The 21,169-nt window shown below is 43.1% G+C and overlaps 1 protein-coding gene across 7 annotated transcripts in view; it reads right to left on the bottom strand.

Annotated features, from left to right (window-relative positions):
- Window positions 1-21,169, bottom strand: part of DNAH11 (dynein axonemal heavy chain 11) — a 272,410-nt gene that overhangs the window by 175,127 nt on the left and 76,114 nt on the right. For 6 of the 7 annotated variants that reach the window (XM_056800511.1, XM_056800510.1, XM_056800509.1 and 3 more), the window contains 10 exons: window positions 18,789-18,945; window positions 18,559-18,704; window positions 16,548-16,664; window positions 15,234-15,372; window positions 13,559-13,651; window positions 11,357-11,551; window positions 10,171-10,248; window positions 6,417-6,549; window positions 3,520-3,647; window positions 1,502-1,650 (listed from right to left, as the gene is read on the bottom strand). In XM_056800511.1, coding sequence (XP_056656489.1) covers window positions 1,502-1,650; window positions 3,520-3,647; window positions 6,417-6,549; window positions 10,171-10,248; window positions 11,357-11,551; window positions 13,559-13,651; window positions 15,234-15,372; window positions 16,548-16,664; window positions 18,559-18,704; window positions 18,789-18,945 — 1,335 coding nt within the window. The remainder of the gene's footprint in view (window positions 1-1,501; window positions 1,651-3,519; window positions 3,648-6,416; window positions 6,550-10,170; window positions 10,249-11,356; window positions 11,552-13,558; window positions 13,652-15,233; window positions 15,373-16,547; window positions 16,665-18,558; window positions 18,705-18,788; window positions 18,946-21,169) is intronic. The other variant, XM_056800512.1, reaches the window with a different exon arrangement.

Raw genomic sequence — 21,169 nt, forward strand, 5'->3', positions numbered from 1 at the left:
TTGTCCTCTATTCCATCATTAGGAAAGCCCATTTGTGCCTGCATTGAGAGCCTCGGTGCCAGGCCCCATAGAGCTGCAGGAAGGCTGCCAGGACCCCTGAGGACCTCCCTCTTGCCTTCCTGTGCCCTTGCCACCCTGAGGCTGCGGGCACAGCAGCTTTGCCCACAGCTGAGCATTCCTCGCAAAAAAGCCTCATTGAAATGGTTGTGCTGCTCCTCCCTCAGACAAAAGGACCCCAGATGTTCACTCTGGGAACCCTGGATCACATCGTACCCCTCACCAAAGCTGGCAAGTCCAGGTCACTCTGCTGCAGAGAAACATGGCCAATGACGCTCGCTCGGGCTCTGATCCCGGGGAGGCTGCCATTTGCCCAGACCCGCTGATCTCGTGGGGTCTTCTGCATCTCCAGCTTCCCCTTCACCACAGGCAGCAAGTTCTCTGTCAATCATGGCAATCCACATCCAGAAGATGAATTTGGGAGGGATTGTGAACCAGAGTTGGCTGACTGTTGCCAGTTTTTATGCTATAAAGAAGAAGATGGAGAGAAACCCACCCCTAGCGGAAAGAGACAGCAGAGGAGGGGTGATGTGGCCAGCAGGAGGGGACAGTGATGTAAGGCTTGGTAGGGACGGGAGCAAGCCCCAAGGTTTTCCAAAAGAAGGAAAAAAAAAGAAGCAAGAGAGCATGGCATTTCCCTAGGAAGGAGATCTCAAGCCTCAACCACCACGAGCTCTGGGAGAACCTGATTCCAAGGTCAGCCCCCTCCTCTCTGCTCCCAGACATCATCTGGTCAACCTGGTTGCAAGCTGATGACCATTTGGCCAACATCTCATGCTGCATTGCCACCATTTTCCCTTTGCCCATTTTCTTGGCATTTTGCCCTAATGAATCTTTCCCCTACTACTATCTGGCTTCTCCCTTCTCCAGCACTTATAGGATCCTAGAAGCCCAGATTTCAGGTTGGATATGACCTTGGAGGTAATTGGGTACAGCCAACTGATTTTACAGATGGGGAAACTGAGATACAGAGCAGCTCAGGGTCACGTGGCCATTAGGGGTCAGAGGCAGATGGGAACTCATGGGTCCATGGCTCTGAGGCTGGCTTGGTATCTACTTTTCTACACATCCATGTATCCACACAGGTTACCCCGAGGACATTCACCCTGATGATGTGCAGGCACTTGACTTCACCTTCTACAGTGCATATAATTATACTGCCCCCTCCTGTCCAGATCACTGGATTTCCCAGCCCAGTCTCTCCTGCTCCTGCCTGTCCTGAGGTGGTCCTCAAAGGACATCTCGTCATCACCTGCCTTCAAAGTATTACTGTGGGCTCAAAGCCCTTCCTAGCCTGACAGCCTCCTACCTCTACAGGTCCCGCTTCTCTACAATCCTGCCCTCCTGGCTATTTCTCACACATCCGCCAAAGCCCCCGGAGGCTCCAGCTCTTCCCACAGCCCACGAAGCCTTCCCACTTTGCCCCTGAAGAAGGAATACTCACGGATTCCAGCCCAAGTCTTGTGGGTTCACATACAGAATCCCAGCTCTGGACACAGTGGCCGGCGTCGCTGTCCGTAAGTGGTTGATCTCAAACAGAAGTCTCATGTGAGGGGTGAGGGCTACCCGCTCGTTGCTGGCAAGGGTCAGGACCTGGACAGGAAGGGCCATGGTCACTCCATGGGGAAGGCTGGCCTTCAAACTCTAGATGCTTGAGACAAGCCAGGATGATGTACAACAGCGGGAGCCCGAGGCACAGAGGCAGCTGGCCCTGGCTAGGGGGCAAGCCAAAGAAATGCCCAGCAGGCTGATGTCTGAGCCTCCAACCCTGGCTGCCCCTAATGCTGGGCTGTCAGGAACTTTAATAATCAACCCCTGAGATTTCACTGATACAGATTAGCCTCATCTGTACCCCTCAAGAATCAAGAGTCTGCCGCCTGGAGAATGGGCCACACGTGCCTGGGATCATACATTCAGAGGAGTTATAGGTAGGATTTGGACCAGGTTTTCTTAAGCACAAGATGCTCCATCACTTTGTTATGCCACCTCTCTACCAACACATTATTCAGTGTCACCCAGAAAATCAATTGTTTTCCCAATTATTAATGTTTTACTTCCACCAAGAGGTCACTTGGACCAACTCCTTCATTTTACAGGTCAAGAAATGGAGTTCTAGAGGGGAAGTAAGTTGCCTAGGGTCACTCCACGAGTGAGGGTCAGTCAGGATTAGAACCCAGAACCTATAAGTCCTGTGCACTGACTGTGACTCTATGCTGCCTCTCCAGGCATTTACTTCATATTTTGCACTTCCTAAGCTGCATAGCCATTGTTCCCTCCCCAACAGAATGAATGCTCCTTGAGGGCAGGGATTGGTCTGTTTCTGACTCTGTATTCCCAACTCTGTATTAATGCTTGTTTCTTTGAACTGAAATTATTCAAGAAGGGTGACATTGTCCCTCCTAGATCAATACTTCAAAGATACCCATTTTCCTTGTTAGGGATGCATTTGCTGCTTGCCCAAGGGTGCTTTCAGAGCTGCTGAGGCTGGTGGCTGATAGCAGTCTCCCTTCTTCCATATCCATATCCCTCAGTCCCCCAATTTAGTCAGACTGACCCTCTGATGTCAGGCACATCCTGGCTCCCCTGTCATGTTCAATTTGACTCAATTACATTGATTTATAAAGTGTTCATGCTGTGCCAGGCCTGGTGCCAGGGACACAGTGGCAAAACATACAGAGTTTCTGCCTCCAAGGACCTTACATTTTGTTAGGGGAAGATGCCATGTACACAAGTTAATAAATTTGCTTTGGAGAGCGCCAGGCTGATTGAATCAAATTTGATAGACTGTGAGAAGCCAAGGAAGATTGTAGAGCAAGGGAGTGAGGTCATCAGAATGGTCTATTCAGAGGAAGGCTTTGGCAGCTGAGGGGAGTATGGAATGGAGAAGGGACAGAAGAGGCTGTTACAATCAACCGGGTAAGTGGCAGTGAGAGTATCACTAAGGAGGAACTAAGTAAAAAGGGGAAGGGAGGAAGAGACCCTTGGCAGAGAGGGAGAATCCAAAGGACTTGGTGAGGAATTAGATGTGGGAGAGGAAGGATCTAAGATCATGACAATGCAAAGCCTCCATAGGGATGATGATGATGATGATGAAGATGTTGGTAATGATGATGATGGAGGACCATTTTCTTTGTTACAGGGGAGAGAGCTCTGTATGTGGGGGGAATGGTGCTCTTTTGGAGTGCCACTGGTGTGAAATAGGAAGAGGCATCAATGACATTTTTTTAAAAGGAAGAGACATGTTTCCAACTTCCATTCAAATTAAAAAGCATTACATAGCTGCTGACAGGTGTACAAATCAGGCACAAATATGGATTAAGTATCATGAGTCAGAATGGCACTCCAGCAAGAGTCCGAGGTCAAAGACAAGGATGTAGGACTGAGGTTAGTGAAGAAAAGGTGTTTCTTTTCTACAGTGGAGGATCAAGCAAAAGCAAAGATCACACAAGAAGAATTGTTCACCTTGTTGTCATCCATAACTGTATTGAGTGACTCAATCCACATTGGATCAATGTCTCCATCCAGAACGATCCATTTGGGTCCACTGTGCAGAAGATTGGCTTGCTCTCTCAGGAGTGATGAAAAGAGACCTACAAACAGAGAATACTGGAAATTCTAATGGCTACTAGAGCTGTTTGTATTTGGTCATTGTAAATTCTTCTATGGCAACTAGATGCTACAAAATAATGACCAAGTTTGGTCCCAAAGAACAGATCTAAAGCAGTACCTCCTGCTACTTTGTTAAAGAAGCGGGGTTCTAGAGATGTAGGACACTGTTTATAAGTCACTTACTTTTTCTCCAACCCATTATCTTCAATGATTTTCTCCCATCCCCGAAACACTCTCCTTCCTCATTTCCCCTTCCTGGCTTCCTCCCAGTGCCAGCTAAAATGCCATATTCTGTAGGAAGTCTTTCCTGGTCTTCTTTAGTGTTGAAGTCTTCCCTTCACGATTACCTCCAAGTTATCCTGTCTATATCGTGTTTGGATGTAGTTGTTTGCATATTGTATATTGTGTCCCCTATTAGACTTTGAGATCTTTGAGTGTAGAGAATGTCTTTTACCTTTATTCATCTTAGCAGTGTCCAGCACACAATGGGCCCTTAATAAATGTTTCCTTATTAACTTGACTTTTCTGATTTGTTCTGATTGTTTCTGACTTTTTTCCCTTTTTAAATTCCTTTTAATGAGAGCTAGCTTTGGGGGTAGATTCAGGGGAAGGGGTAGATTAGGAAATGTAGGTGCTATGAAAACAGGATATCAAAAATTTATGTCAAGGAATTAAACTATGGCATTTTTATCAAAAATATTTTGATAAATTATTATTTCTTTTATATTATTATCAAGGGAAAATAATAATTCAGCAACAAAGTTTTGTTTAGGTAAGTTTGGCATTAGGGGCATTGTAAAGTTTTAAGTGCTTCTTCTATATATTTATATTTATGTATACATATATACTATATGAGGTAAATATATTGATACTAAAAAAAGAATATATTTTTCAAACAAGCCATGAAACAGAAAAATAAAAGTCTTCAGTCCTGGCTTAATCTTTTTTGCCTCTCTGGTGGAAAAGAGAGTAGGTGAGAAACAAAGTTTTTAGACCATCTATAAAACTGAACTTGGTTGCTGATACTCTACAATGAGAGCCTTCTCCAATGATGAACAAATAGACCTATTACTGGAGGGGCTAAAGTGTATCAGTCTTGACATTTTCACAAAACCAGAAGGTGGAAAGAAGTCACAGTTCAGTGGAGGGATAGCTCACAGGTTCTCCTTGGAGAGATAAATAAAGGAATTGGTTGAAATGGAGTTGAAGGAAGTATATGGGATATATCAATCTACTCCCTTGTGTCCTCAGTTTCCTAAACTTCTCTAGTCATCATTCCCCTATGTGTATTATCCACTCCACTTAAATATAAACTCCTTGAGGGAAAGGCTTGTCTCTGCTTTGATATTTGTAATTTTCATGTTCTTGGCACATAGTAAGTTCTTGGTAAATTGTTTCATTCATTCATTCATTCATTCATTCATTCATTCATTCATTCATTCATTCATTCCATAGGATTAGATTTAGAGCTAGAAGGAACTAGAGACTTCATCTATTCCAATCCCCTGGATCTGGAAATTTTCTTGCAAGTTGAAGTGTTTTCTAGTCTTCAATCAATCATACTTTCTCTCCTCCCATCTTACTCTATCCCTTTCAAAATTATATTGTCATTCAGTTGGGTCCAAACAAGTAGCCTGATTATTGCCTAAAAGTGATTGGCTGGTACCTGTGAGAATCAGTTGCACCCTGAAATTCTTGTGACCAGGAGCAAATCACTTTATTTCTCTGGGCCAACAAATCATCTTTTTATAAAATTCTAAAATCCCAGGAGCCCACGACTTTCTGGCATGGCTTCTCTGCTGACACCGTATATAATTCTCAGAGAAAAGTTTTGAGCAGAGCAATACTGCTAGAATAAAAGTGTTGGTCCCAAAGGGATTACTATGAAATGTAACATATTTTTGTAGAGAACAGTTTGGGTCTATTGGGGGTTCTGTGAATCTGCCTTGTCATACATTGTGATCAAGAAAAAGTAAGTTCTGAAACAATGATAAATGAAAGGAAAGGGAGTGAGAGAAAATGGCGACCACCAAAGAAGGAATTTCAGTGTAGACTATCTCGAGTCTCCTGGGAGACAGGGCATAAATGCTGTTGGATAAAATCCCAGAGATATCAATGAAATGACTAAATTTATTTTATCCTCACTTAAATTCAATCAAACAAGTCTCTATTAAGTATGTACTATGTGTCAGGAATGGGATATTTAAAGTCAAAAAGGAAAAAAAAATTGTCCTTGTCTTTAAGAAACTCACATTGTACTGATGGGATACAATATATAAATAACCCAGCATATACATGAAAATTTGATGGGAGATAAAAGTGGTGATAATCGTGGAGGGAGGGGTGAGAGGTGGCATTAGGGAAGGCTTCCCATAGGTAGGAGATGGCACCTCAGCTAAACCTTGGAATAAGATAGTGATTAACAATCACAGAGATAAGTAGGGGGTCCATTCTAGGTAGGCATAGTGTGTTCAAAGAAACTGGGAAACTGAAGTGGGAAATGGAGTGTTCAATTTGATTCATTCATAAAGGGCATGATGTAAAATAACTCTAGAAAATGATCTAAGCTTTAAAGGCCAAGCTGAAGTGTACATATTTTATCCTGGAAGCAGAAGGGAGGTGCTGAGGCTATTTGAGCAGGTCAGGGACAGTCAAACTTATACTTCAGGAAGATTACTGTGCTGCCCCTTGTGTAAAGGATGGACTGTATTGGGGATGTCCTGGTACTTGAGAAAAGACCCAACACTTGCCATCTTTCCATTCTCGAGTAGCATGATGGATAAAGCCGAAGAGCTCATCTGTTGTCATGGCTTTGGGATTTACGTCACTCCAAACAGGTTTCTGTTTCATGTTAACATAGGTTTGATTCAGAGTTCTCAAAATCTGGAAAAAAGGCAAAATATTCAAGATAATTTATTTTTATTTTTTATATATGCTCACTAAAGTGAGTCACTTTTATCAATTTTTCAAAGTCAGAGTCTCACAGATCATCGGATAATACATTCAGAGCTAGAAGGGATCTTAGAAGTCATTGAGATCACTCCCCTCATTTCACAGATCAGGAAATTAAAAAATATTTATTAGTCTGCATGATGGTATTCAAATCCAGGTCTTCTGAGGTCCAAGTGCTCTACCCACTACATCAGACTGCCTCTGATTCTGTACCCATATCCCCCACCTCACTACAGTTTATTTTCTATTCTCCATGACAGTTTATTGCATTTAACTCAAGTGGAGGTCCCTTCTGATGTTGTTGTCTTCTCTATTATTGCCATTATTGTGTAGATGGTTCTCTTGGCCTTTCTATCTTTGCCTGACCTGTGGCTAGTTAATAATGAGTAGAGCCAAAAGAAGCCCAATTTTCTTCCATTGTTTCCTTGGTACCCATCACATGCCACACATTGAATTATTCGCTTTTGAAAAGAAAAAAGTATCTTGGCAAGACCATCGTGAAAAAAGGGCCCAAACAATCACTTTTCTCTTGGGAACAGAGGAAGAAGAAGAAGAAGAGATTGTGAGTAGTAGTCCACAAGCCAAGAAGATGGGGCCATATCACACACCAGGGCAAGTGAAAAAAGCTCTAATTTGGAGTTTCTGGGTTCAGATCCAAGCTTTGCTGCTTACTACCAGTGGGTCCTTAGGCAAGAATTTTCCCCTGTCTTGGTCTCAGTTTCCTCAATAGTAAGGCTTTGACCTGTTTTACACATGAGCAACAGGAGTCCCTTCCTCTCTGATGGAATGGGTCCAAATGTATCAATAAGAAGAATCAATTATTCACCAGTTCCAGTGAAGGGAGAAAATCATTGCAGAATCCAGATGACAGCTTCCTGGTCTACCTGCCTGCCATATTGTCTCCTTTGCTTTGTTCTCTTCCCAGGGTTTGGTAAAGGGTGCAGAAATAATTACCTGGTACTTTTGAAAAATGAGGAGCTAAGTCAGGGGTTCTTCACCTTGTTTATATTCTGGCCCACTCTGGCAGTCAATCCAGGACCTATGGATCTCTGGCCTATGGCCCTTCTCTCAGAATAATAGTGTTTTTAAATGTGTAAAGACAAAATACACTGGGTTGCAAAGGAAAACAATTACAATGAAATATAGTTATCACAACAGTTAAAAACCCAGCCACCAAGAAGTCCAAGGAGCTCAGCTAAGAGTCCCAAGGAAGATACCCAACATGGCGGTCTGACTACTTGTCTGAGTGATGGAGACAACAGAACGGAGGGTGAAGCCACTCTGTTTCTGAAGGAGACACAAGGAGAACATTTTTAACAACTCCAAACCAGGTAAGAGCCACAGAATTTCGTGTTGCCCTTTCTTCCTCCATACCTGACGCTTACCCCAAGGCAATAATGGTAGTGCTAGGAAACAGCTCCTTGAATGCTATCCTAACATTGGTTTTCCCCATTAGAAGTCTCCCTTTGCAAGCCCTCCCCTTTGCCATGTCATTTCTGATTTAGTTCTTCAGCTGAACAAGGGGAGGTAAAGATGCTTATGGCCTGCAGCCACCTGTCCGCTCCCATTATTTTCAATTGTTGGCTGCTAAATGTGTGCCCAGCCGAATGCCCTGGAAAACCAATCCATGTGGTGGGGTGAAGGCTGTGCATCGGCATGAAAGGCAGCAAGTGGCCAGATCTTGGAAGACAGCAAATACTGGGAGGAAGAGGGCTACAAAGGGACTCTGAAGATGATGCTTTCTCCTTTATTTCTTGGGTTTGGGTCCAAGCTGCTTCTATCTAGTAAACATATATTAAACCCCTATTGTGGAATTTACATTTTGTGGGGGAGCAGGAAGGGGAGGAATAAGAGAGACACAGTTACACAGACACAACTAACATAAGGAAAACAGAGATGGGGGTATGGGAGAAATCCAGACAAAATGCACCAGGAACACTTGACCTGGATTTATGAAGAATTGTTGAATGATTCTTCCATCGATCCCTCAATCAGCAATGTTTATGTGCCTGTTGCATGCTAAGAGAAAGCATGATAGAGTAACTAGATAGTCAGCTGTGAATCCAAGAAGATTTGAGTTTGAGTTCTAAATTTCGACAATGGCATTTGACTCTGTGACCTTGGGCAAGTCACTTGATCTTTACATTGCAGAGAGGATGTTCACCTACATTGGTACAGGGAGTTTGCTCACCAGGGATTCCCTATCACAAGTCTAATCTCTATTCCTAACCCACAGAGGGCCAGACCTGATGCTAGATGCCAGAACTACAGATAACATCAGGAAACAATCTCTCTGCTCATGGAGCTTCTTGCAAGGACTTTCCTGATGATAAACAAGCCTAGATTTCAAACTGGCAGGGACATCAGAGCGCAGAACTGGCCTTTAAGTTCCCTTCTTGCTCTATTTCCACAATCCTTTGTTCATTCAGTCCAACTAACACCTTTACAACATACCAAATCTTTGCTAAGTACCATCTATATGAGTTTATGTGACTTCTTTTACAGATGAGGATACTGAAAGGTCCAGAAGTACCTAGTATGAATGAGGGTAGGACTTGAACTCAGAACCTCAGATTCGTGATACCAATGTTCTTTATTCTCTATTGTGCTCTCATTCACATGGAACACAGAAATTGAGATGGGAAGAAGGAAAGGGAATAAGCATTCATATAGCACCTACTGTGTGCCAGGCATTGTGTTATGCATTCTTTTCAAACATTGTCTCATTTGATCCTGATTTGATTCGAGATGGTTAAAGGAGGCAAATACTTGACAAAATCAGGCAAAAATCAGATACTTGGAGCCAGACTTTTTTTTTCCATTACAACTTGTACATGTCATGCTTGTTTTGTACAAAAAAAATACCAAAACACTTAAAAAAATAAATGAAATTGTATAAGGCATGTATCAAAGACCATCCATCCATGGATGTTCTAGTTTACTTATTTATACTTTGTTTTTACCAAGTAAAGAACTGATGTTAAATTTCCCCCTCATCCATTTGCCTACCTATTTCACCACCAAAATAGGGCTATGGTCTTGGCAATTCATGAAAGAGAATCTTCGTGATCTTAATATGCAAATACGACACAATAAATGACCAGAATCCAATGAGTTTCCAGTTGCAGGGTCATGAGCTTTAATCAAATCAAGTCTATTATTGTTCCCGATTGGGGTGTGTCAAGCTACTCACCAGCACCCCACTCATTATCTCAATAGCAGTCAAGATCAAGGTACCCCCCTCCAGTAAACCCCTCTGTATGTATGTATCGTATTCTATAAGAATGTAAGCTTCTGGAGGGTGGAGACAGCCTTTGCTTTTCAATTTCATTCCCCAGCTAGGATAGTGCTTGACACATAGTTAGATGCTTGATAAATGATTTTTGTTCATTCATATGAATAAAGAGGGAAAAAATCATGTGGCAAAAAAAAAATAAATCTGTGTGCAGCCATCCTGAAAAAATCTGACTCCATGCACTCTCCCTTCTCCTTGGACAAGAGTAAGAGGCAGAAAAAGATCTTGTGAGTAGCCCATGGGTCAATTCGTCATACCTTGCTCTTTCCTGTTCCTGCGTTTCCTATCACAAAGACTGAGTGCCGGACAGCTAACAGCTCCTCCAGTTGAACCACCTGCAAAAGTGGTCATTATTTGCTTTTGATGAGGCGACAATGAAAAGATGTTGGGAAAACATGTCTAACTACTGCTTTTAAAGATGACTATGCCTCCTGCGTCCTCAAAAAAGCTCTCACTTAATCCATCCATCTATTGAGCCATTCCTCAACCCAAATCCTACCATAACGCCATCCTTGCTAGCTTTCATTCCCTTTCCAACCTTCTTTTAGTATCTTAAATCCTTGGAGAGTCCATCTTCAGTGGTGCCTCCACTTCCTCTTCTCTCTAGTTTGATTTCAATAGATGCTGCTCTCTCTAAAGTAACTAACCATCTCTTAATTATTCAGTCCGATGGTCTTTTCTCCATCCTCACTCCCCTTGACCTCTTGGCCGCTTTTGACACTATTGGTTACTCTGTTCTCTCTGGTATTGCCTTCTCTCTAGGTTTTCAGGACACCCCTCTCTCTCCTGGGTCTCTTCTCCCTCTCTGCCTGCTCCTTCTCTTTCCCTTTTGCTCAATCCTCCTCCAGATTGCCCCCTCTGATCTCATTAGCTCCTCTGAATTCAATGATCATCTCTATGCTGATGATTCTTAAATCTATTAATCCAGTCCTAATCTCTGTTGATGTCCCATCTCACATCTCCAACTGAACCTGCTATTTGAACGATGTCCCAAAGGTATCTTAGACTCGATATATCCCTGACTGAACTCATCATCCCCCCAATTGTGGTGCCTGTCCCCCAACTTTGCCTATTGCTATCTCCCCAGACCTTCAGGCTCCCAGCCTAGGGGTCCCCCTGGATCTCCCTCTCACTTTCCACATCCAATTCAGACTTAACAGAGTGATGGAGAAAATCTTCAAAGGCAGGTTGGACTGAAAGGTGTGTTGAGTATTTTTTTCTGAGGGCTGGTTGTGCAACATGTATTAGCAGACCCCTATAGTGTATGTATTTATATTCTATGTCTATAAGTGTATAAATATTTAATACGTACAATATATGTATATTTCTATGTAAATGTTTAACTTTAAAAATAGATGTATATGAATATGTATGTCTATGCAGATGTGTGTGTGTGTGCATGTGTGCATGTGTGTGTGTGTGTGTGTGTGCATATGTTCTTACTTTGAGGATAAAGCTCTCTTCGGGCTGCAAGCAGAGCTCCAGGGTTGACTGGCGAACCATCTGTTCAAACTGCATTTCCCTCTTCCTAGGAACATCCAGGGCTGGAAACAGGTCACCGATCAGACCCATGAACACGGGAATGTCATCCGTCACGATTTTGGGCAGGTTGAAGTCCCTGAGTGCCCTCATCAGTACCTGCGAGAGGAGTCAAAGGCCCCCACGTGAAGAGCAGGCAACAGCCACACTGATCTGGGCCAAGGAGAGGCGCTCGTCCCCTTCCCAGCTTGGCTGGCCAAGTTCTTTGTCTGGGGGGCTTGAACAGGTGGCTCCCAACCGACCGATGAGTGTCGGTGAGAGAGAATGCACAGAGATGGCCCCAAACACCTCCTTCCTCGGCCGTCCCTGACCTGCTTTGGATCTTGCCAAAACGCCCGAGGTCTCCGTGTACCTATTTCTCAGCTTGTAAAGCATGAGCAGCAGCCGATGCTGGCAGGGCATTTCAGGAAAGGGCTTTGAGAGCCAGAGATGAGACAAAGACCCTGGACACAGTGAAACTCTGCATAAGGTTCCTGTTCAGGAACGCGGGAACAACCAAGATTCGGAATGTGGGGCTCTTAAATGGGGATGGGGGACAGTGGAAAGAACCCTGGCTCTGGTGTCAGAGGATCTGGGGCCCATGTGGACCTGCCCCTGGTGCCCTGCCTCTCTGGTCTCAGCCTCTTCTTCTCTAAAACGAGGGGGTTGCTCTTGACAACCGTCCCAGCTCTAGCTCTATGATTCAAAGGGGCTCTACACTCTCGAATGGAAGAGAAGGTGGCAGGTGAAAAGTCTGAAGGGAAAAACCACAAATACACCAAAAGCTGATCAGAAACTGCCATGGAGGCCAGATTGGGCTGGATACAGGTTAGGTCACACCCCACGGAAATAGAGATCGGCAATTGCTGGAACTTGGCAAGCTCGCTGCGGACACCAGCATGGCCATGGCATCGAGATGAAGAAAAGGCTCATTCTCCATTCACTTCCTTTGTTCAGTGATTCAAGGCTACCTGGTCTACTTATGGGAGTCATGCAAGATGGAGGAAATCAGATGGGAAGAAGGAGAAGCAAGATCACAAAGCCTTGAAGCTGGGAGGAGTTTTAGCAATCATCTGGCCAAAGGGTGATGGGGCAGAGCTAGAGAAGGAAGTGAGGACAAAGAGCATCCACTCCAACCTTCTCAGTTTTGGCTGAGGAAATGGAGAGCGAATGTTTCCCTGACTTATGGTCACAGAGGCAGTAAGCACACAGCCCTGGGATCTGAACTAAGGTCCCAGACTCCAGGGCTCTCTTTCCATCTTACCAGGTTGTTCCCTCCATTTAACTGCTCTAGTGCTGCTTCTTTTATCTATAAAATGAGGGGATTGGACAGGATAACAATAATAGTATCTACCAAATTGGTTGTGAACTACTTAGTACACTGCCAGGTACACAGTAGGTGCTTAATAAATGCTTGTTTCCTTTCCTCCCCATAAGATGATTTCAAGTTCCAATTTGATGATGCCATGAACCCAAATTGGAACCCCTACCCTACAACTGCTCTAAGAAGTTCTCATTCATCCTTAGCTTGAGCACTGACTTAAAAAAATAATAAAAGCTGGAATGTACACAGTACTTTATGATTCACAAAGTGATGTGTGTGCATATAAATGATCTCATTGGTTCCCCAGAACAATTCTGTCAAGGTAGGTGCTTTATTGTTTTTTTAATAAATGAGGAAACTGAGGCTAAGCATTATAATGAGTCTGGGGAAGGATCTGCACTCAAGTCTTCGAGATCACAAGACCAATGCTCTGTCCATTTTGCCACCCAAATGATTGAGGGTCTACTTTCTTTATTGGGACTTCAAAATACTTTTCAGGGATAATGCATCAACGGATTCCAATTTCCTTTCCTCAAACTATAGTCTTCATCAGGGAGGACTTGGGACTTAGTTATCAAACAAAAGCCTTACCAGCACTCCAAATACCCCAATACCTTTTATATATACATACATGTGCATGTTTTAGATACACATGTATATATGCATCTGTACACGCATGTGACATATACATACATGTAATTAAAAACCCCAAGTACACTGCACCTAGTTCAGGACCAAATGTTCTTCTGCATAGAGCAGTCTGGAAAATCCTTTCCCAGCCCCGACATTTGACACTGCAGTACCTGGTCCTCAGGTCGATTTTTATCTCCTCGTTTCAAAGAACCAGCTACAACCAAGACCGATTTCACTGCTCGGAGGCCCCAGTCATAATGATCCTAAAACCAAACACAGAGAAGCTTCCAGAAAGGTCTCAGGAAATAACAACCACCAATAGGATGGCAAAGATCCAGAGGGCATAACGAGAGAAAGGATTCTGCTTCCTTCTGCCAGCAGCGAGGCCTCCGTTACAAATATACACATTTCACTTGGCTGTGAAGGGAAACTTCCTAACAATTAGAGCGAGTCCAGAGTGGGACGGGCTGCCTCAGTCCCCCAGTGCAGGCAGTGGCTCAGGATCGACCCCTTTTCGTTCGTCGGTTTTTGGTGGGGATTCTTTGTACAATGTGGGTTGGCTTAAATAGCCACTAATCATAGATTCATAGTTGAAAGAGATCTCAGATACCCTCTGGTACAATCCCTTCAATCTGCAGATGATAATAAAAGGGGGAATAGGAAAGCTATTCAATGACTTGACACAGTCATTCAGGTAAAAAATGTCAAAGGCAGAATTGGAATTCAAGTCCTCAGGCACTACAGTGCCCAACACTTTATCTCCTACCCCATCCTGCCACTCTGAAGGTTCATACTCTCCTTCACTTGGAGTTGTTTGTGATAGGATGAGAGAATCGGGGAGCCCCTTCTCCTCATTTGAACCCTAGCGATGTGACAGAATTCTCTCTCCTCAAGTGCCATAACATCGTTGTCTTCTTCCTCTTGAAGCCAGAATCAGAGAGGTTATCATCAATCATGGAATTGGCATTTCCTTAGCTAGTCCTGGTCCCTGTCCACACAAATCCCATCTGTTAGCATGAACAATATGCAAGCATTTGTAAAATCATTCTGATTCTAATACATGAAGGATCTTTAGGAACTCCAGAATAAAAAACCATCAGTGTGAGAAACACTTCCATGAAGATGATTAGGAACCCAGCGATATCTTAGCAAGCAAGCCCCTCTCCTGGGGAGCTATTTAAGGACCAGATAGGTCAACACTTGATCTTAGCCAAAAGACTGAGAAGAGAGTCTAGAGAGGTAAACTGTCTTGCCCAGGTTCTCACAAATAGTAAATGTCAGAGGCAGCATTTGAACCCAGGTCTTTGTGACTCCAAATCTATCACTTTTTTCACTGTTCCAATGTGACCGCTGCAGACCAGTCTTGGGGACATATAAAAATATGCCCCTCCCCCAAAAGATGGCCAAGCATTTAGTGAGAGCACGTGCAGCCCACATGCCTCCCAAGAGATATAAAAAAGGTTCCCCTGTGTATGGGGTACCTCATCCCCCCATCACAGAAATAGGAAAGACTCCGGACAAGACTGATGGGCATGGGTTAGGCTATGATCAGTATTGTTGAAGGACTCTCATACTGAGGACAGATCAATTGGAACATTAACATTGGAATTTGTAAGCTCCCAGGAGGGGAGGGTAAACAAAGGATATCACAAACCCCCAATCTGTCGGCTCCAGGATGACTGATTATTTTCAAAAATCAAGGATTTGAAAACATAGCTCAAGGCCATTCTTTCCCCTTTAACCACCGGGAATTCAAATGATTTGTTACTAAGCCTTGGCATTTCCAAATGGATTTCTTTTATGGCCACACACAAAGATTGCCTAGATCCCTCTCTGGCCCCTCACCTGCTTGGAAAGCAGCTCCTGGCACAGAGTGTACAAGGCAATGAACTTTCGAGCTAAGAGGCGGGCATCCACAAAGCCCTCGGCCACCAGCATGATTTCACAGATCAGTTCGATGTCAGGGGCGACCATGGCGCAGGGTCTAAGAAAGAAACACACACAGCTTCCGTTCTAAATGGGATAAGGTGAGAAGGACAAATTGCTTAAATCCAGTGATTAATTTGTACCAACATTCTAACGAGCCCCAAGAGAGGCACCAATTATATGTGTCAATCAGAACTAATGAGAAAGTCTTGACTTTGAATAAAAAATTCACAATTAGTGGGAGGCTGGAAAGTGAGGATCCTTTGGATTTGGACCCCATAGAAAACTCATGGCAATGTCCCTTAAAATTGTGGGATACATAGAAATACTGTCACAGGATTATAGCTTTAGAAATGCAAGAGTCCTTTAAGGCCATCTAGTCTGGTCCCTTACATTTTGCAGATGACCAATGGAGACCCAGAAAGGTTAATGACTTACCCAGGGTCACACAGATAGTAAATGGCAGAGCCAGTATTTGAACCCAGTTGTAGAGAGATATTATCACCCTCCTCTAAATAACCTCCAATTCATTATTTTGGTTTTATTTGATTTTAGATGAAAAATCTTCTTGTAGAAGTTTGGGACTGAAGTATATGAATTTTTTCTTCTTTATAAATTGACCTCTTACCCATGCTCTGGTTTCTTAAAAGTCACTTATGGAACCTTTAAAATCTGTTTAATTTTTCAGAGCTGGGAGAGGAAAGCAGGGAACAACCTCCTTATGAGAGAAGTGTGATATAGTAGAAAGGATGCTATAGTGTCCTGGTGTCAGGAGGTCAACCGTGATTTCATCAATACCCAGGTGAGGAAGCTCTGTTCATCAAATGCAGGTCAATACTTGCTCTGGAATTTAGGGTTAGGCTAATATCTGACAGGGACACTGTGCTGCCCAGGGTCCCAAGCCAGTATATATCCCAGGCAGGACTAGAACCCAGTTCTTTCTTATTTCGAAGCCATTACGCCAGGTTGACCCTTGGTATCAGGAGAACTCTATTTCAATCCTAGCTCTGACTCTCATTAATGTTATGGCCTTAGGCAAATTGCTTCCCCTCTCTGTCTCACTTCTTGACTCTCCCTTCCCCATTGCAGGGGGAAGAGGAAGCATCCACAGAAGAGGACAAAGGAGGCAGGTCTAGAAGATGCCCGATGGGGCCACTGGTATGGAACACTGGGGACCCAGGGTTTTGGAAGCAGATGAAGGCAGCCCACATGAGACTGCACCTGAGTACTTGCCTAAAAAGGGCTTTGAGATTCTCGGGCAATTCTGTCCGACCAGCGTAGCCTGGGTTCATGGTGATGAAGATGCCAACCGAGGGTTTCAGCCGAATGTCTTCCCCCAGGAACATAAATCTACCAGGACAAAAGCAAAACAGCATGAGAAAGCCATGGGCACTGTTGGGTCTGTGTTAGGGCTAAGCCCTCACATCCATGACCTTGCTAAGAAGGTGAATTGGGTGGCTAGTTGGGGAATGCAAGGCAGAGAGGGGGAGGAGGAGCCCAAGGGAGATGAAAATGTCAAGGGAGGCTCTCAGGAAATGGGGAAGGTTTGAGGGGAATTAGAAGTTCACTTTGCCTTTGCAACTCTATTGTTACTACCAGAAAAGGAAGATTGGAAAGGCAGAAATCAGTTGGATATGGAGAAAGGAAGAGGAGAAAAAAGGAAGAGAAAGGAATAAGGAGAATGGACAGAAGAGGGTAGGGAAGGAAGCAGAAGCAGAAGAGAGGAAGAAGGAACGGGAAATGTTGGTCTGAACCTTTTCTTTGTCTTAGCCTTAGACAGCTGCCTTAGGGCACAAATATCATGTATCTCAAGCATTTGTGGCTCAGTTCATTGACAGTCAGGCTTAGAGATAGGAGGTCCTGGATTCAAATGTGGTCTCAAGACACTTCCAACTGTTGGTCCTGGGCAAGTCTCTTAACCCCTATTGCCTAGTTCTTACTGTTCTTCTGCTTTGGTACCAATATACAATATTGATTCAAAGATGGAACATAAGAGTTTTTGTTAGAAAAAAAAATCACCGAGAACCCCCTCCACACACACACACACACACACACACACACACACACAATCCTCTCTTCATCATTAGAAATTAAAACATCTTACTATTATTCTGAAAATAATTTTGGCCACCAAAGGCTCAGTTATCTGGAAGAAACTGATTAAGAGAGTATAACACTTTCCGAGTTTTATGAGAAGAGAGCTGTCCAGACAAAAGTTTATGTCATGGTTGAGAAGGGAATGGCACTGGACTTGTAACCAGAAAACCTGGGTTCTAATTCTGGGTCAGACATTAACTAGCCATGTGACTCTGGGCAAGATACTTACCCTATGCCTCAGCTTCTTCATTTGTAAAATGGGGACAATAATAATAGCTCCCAGGGCTGTGAGGACTGAATGAGATAATTGCAAAATGCTTATATTAAGCACCATATAAATGTTAGCAATTATTATTGTTTTAGCTAACGATTTACCCAGATTTACACAGCTAGCATGTGTCAAAAGGCAGGACCTGAAACCAGATTATTAGGATTTTGAAGCTGGCTCTCTATCCACTCTATTATTCTCGCTGGTGTGATGGAAATCACCCAAGAACAGTATGATGGGAAAAGGAGATCAGCCAATAGTTCAGGGAGAATAAGGGGGAAGGAAAGAGTCGGATGCTGCTTGGGTACCTAAAGGATGCAGACAGAGTCTACAAGGATGCCCCAGTTACATTCTTTGAAGAACATCTATGGGAAAGTATAAACAAGAATCACCCAGAATGAGAAGGTACTCAAAAGGTTTAATCAGTACCACGGAGAGAGCCCCTCACCACAGATGTCACAGATCCCCTCCTTCCCCCTAAAGCACTGAAATAGATTTAATGCCAAAAGACAACAGAGAAGGCAGAGAGCCAAGAGACATCGCTGGTCTTTCCTATTAAACTGACTCCTTTCATGGGAACATAGAACACTAGAGATGAAACGGTCCTTGGAGGCCAACTTTATCTAACAGATGAGATTGTAAAGGAAACTGAGGGAGGTCAATTGATTTGTTTGAGGTCACATCAGAGTAAATGGAGAATTGTGCTGTGAATGGAAGTTCTCTAAGCCCAATTCCAACATCTTTCTTGTACCTCTTCAGCAAGGAGGGAGGGAAGGGTTTCCTCAGACTTCCGTATCACTCCATTTCTACCTTTTTGGTTTTTGGGATACACTGAGGGGAAGGGGAAAGGGGACCAACATGTAGGCATGATGCACACACCTCTTTCTCTTGTTCCTGATGGCATCATGTATCATCTTCACTTGTACAGCTACCACTGACAGAACCTCAACTGCAATCCGATTGAATTCATCAAAACACCCCCAGGCTCCTGTCTGGACCAAGCCTTTGTAAACATTGCCTATGGACTGAAGGACACAGTCAGAGCTTCACTTCGCAACCTTATTGTTCTTTGAGCTTCATTCACTCTTAGGAGACATTCCTCATCTTACCTTATAGTCCATCTGCTCAGAACAGTTGAATACGTAAACCATCATGCCAAGGGCATGCCCCAAATCCTTGGTGGTCTCTGTCTTGCCTGTGCCGGCTGGGCCAGCAGGAGCCCCGCTCATGGTGAGATGGAGTGACTGTGTTAAGGTGATGTAACACCTTGAAATAATGAAATATAGCACTATTGTTAGTTAATAACCAACTGAATCAAAGACTAAGATCTCCCGAAGCCATAAAACTGAGCAAGAGGCTTCCATTTAGCACCCTTTGTGTATGGACTGTTTGCTTGATATTTCCCCATTAGATTGTAAGCTCTTTGAGGTCAGGGATTGTCTTTCGCCTCTTTTTGTATCCTCAGAGCATCAAGGTAGGATAGAATGTTGGACCTGAAGTCAGGAAGACTCATCTTCATGAGTTCAAATCTGGTCTCAGACACTTATTAACTGTGTGACTCTGGCAAGTCACTTAACTTTGTCTGCCTCAATTTCTTCATCTATAAAATGAGCTGCAGACAGAAATGGCGAAACACTCCAGGATCTTTGCCAAGAATGCCCCAAATCGAGTCATGGAGAGTTGGACATAGCAGAAAAAATTGAACAATAACAGTATCCTCAGTGCTTAACACAACACCTACAATGTAGCAGGTATTTAAATGTTTATTGATTGATTGATTCTAATCAGACTGTAACACAAAACCAGGGAGCCATTCCATTTTTGGATGATGTGACTAATAATATGGTGTCTAGGACAACCAACTCAAAAATCCTCGCAAACCAACTTGTGAACATAATATAAGAAGTAATAAAGACATATTCAGCTATGTGACAAGGGGTCTTAATTACTACGGTTACTACATTTTACATCCTCCAAATTGTGTTCCTTGAAAGAAAGCCCTGCTGGCCTCACCCTAATCATACTTCTGATGTGATGCTGAAATGCTGTAGTCATCAGCATTTTAAACAAAGAGAATCTTTAAAAAATGATTGAGAAGAATGGAATACTTCATTTATTTCCATTATCTCCTCAAAGCAGGGTCTTGAGGTACAAATATTTTGTCACTTTGCTGCCTTCAGATGCTATATCCCCCCCCCCAGAGTTCTTATGTAATGTAATTGATTTGCACACTCATATTCTGTATATATCTATCTGTGTGGATATGATTTCCCCAAAGTAATTATAAACTCCTCAAGGATGGAGACTCTCTTTTTTAACTTTGTTTTTCCAGTGCTTGACACACAGTAGGTACTTAAAAAATATTTATTCACTTGTCGGTTGGCTACCGCCACGTGAAGCATGTTTAAAATCTTCTCATATCTCCAAGGAGAGACTCCTAATTAGTTGGTAATTTTTAAAAGATGAGTGTTTATAAGGAAAACTCAGGCTGACACTTGGGTGATGGAGTAGCTAAGAATTTCCTTTGCCAAGTTGCTAATCCATTTAGATATTTAAAATGTAACAAATATAGCAAATGAGAGCAAATTCAATTAAAATGGAATTTAGGAAACAGTTTCCACATGGTCTTGCATTTAATTGCATTACTATAATGTTATTTTTGCAGGAGGAAATAGAAAGGATTTAAGACATGGGACACACAGTAAATCCAAAGAAAGTAGAGTCATGGAAAGGGTCCTAGACCTGAGTCCAGAGGTAAGGGACCTGAGTTTGAATCTTGCCTCTTTTATTTCCTACCTTGTAAGGACCATCCTTATAGCATTACTGCAAAATGAGAGAGGTGAAAGGGTTTGGGATTGGGAGGGCAGCACAAGGCACGGATGATGCATCATGGCAAAGTTTATTTCATCACAGCTAGTATTTTATAGGGCAATATTACATAAGCTAAAGGTTTAGGTACCCCTTTTACATGGACAGTGGTTAGTAATGATTTACAATCTTAGTACAATGACTTAGTTTACTTCACTGAAGCTTAGACAGAGTTTTCTATAGGATTATAAACCAATATGTCAATGTGTAACCATCTAATCCAGATTCTCATAGAATCCCTGCATCAGTAGTTTCTTGGAAGAACATGCAGTTTTTACAAAGTATAGCAGGGAGGGGGTAGAAAGGAGGGGTTTTGGGGACCCCATGTGAGGAGTGCTACATAATTGATTCTGGCCAGACCATAGCTTTGATTTTATTGGGGTCCACTCTCAGTACTGGGGTCTACACTACCTTAGCAAAAGAATTTTACCCATCCAAGCCTCAGTTTCCTTATCCACAAGCTGAAGAGGTTGGAAGAGATACTATCTCTAAGGTCTCTTCCAGCTCTGGGTCTAGGATCTCATGATAATAAATGTCAAAGAGGTCAGGGTTCAACAAAAAGCCCAGAGTTCAAGTGACCTTGGGAAAACCTTTAATATCTCTAGACCTTGATTTCCTTATT

This window comes from Monodelphis domestica, chromosome 5, assembly GCF_027887165.1.
Source record: "Monodelphis domestica isolate mMonDom1 chromosome 5, mMonDom1.pri, whole genome shotgun sequence".
Classification (NCBI taxonomy): domain Eukaryota; kingdom Metazoa; phylum Chordata; class Mammalia; order Didelphimorphia; family Didelphidae; genus Monodelphis; species Monodelphis domestica.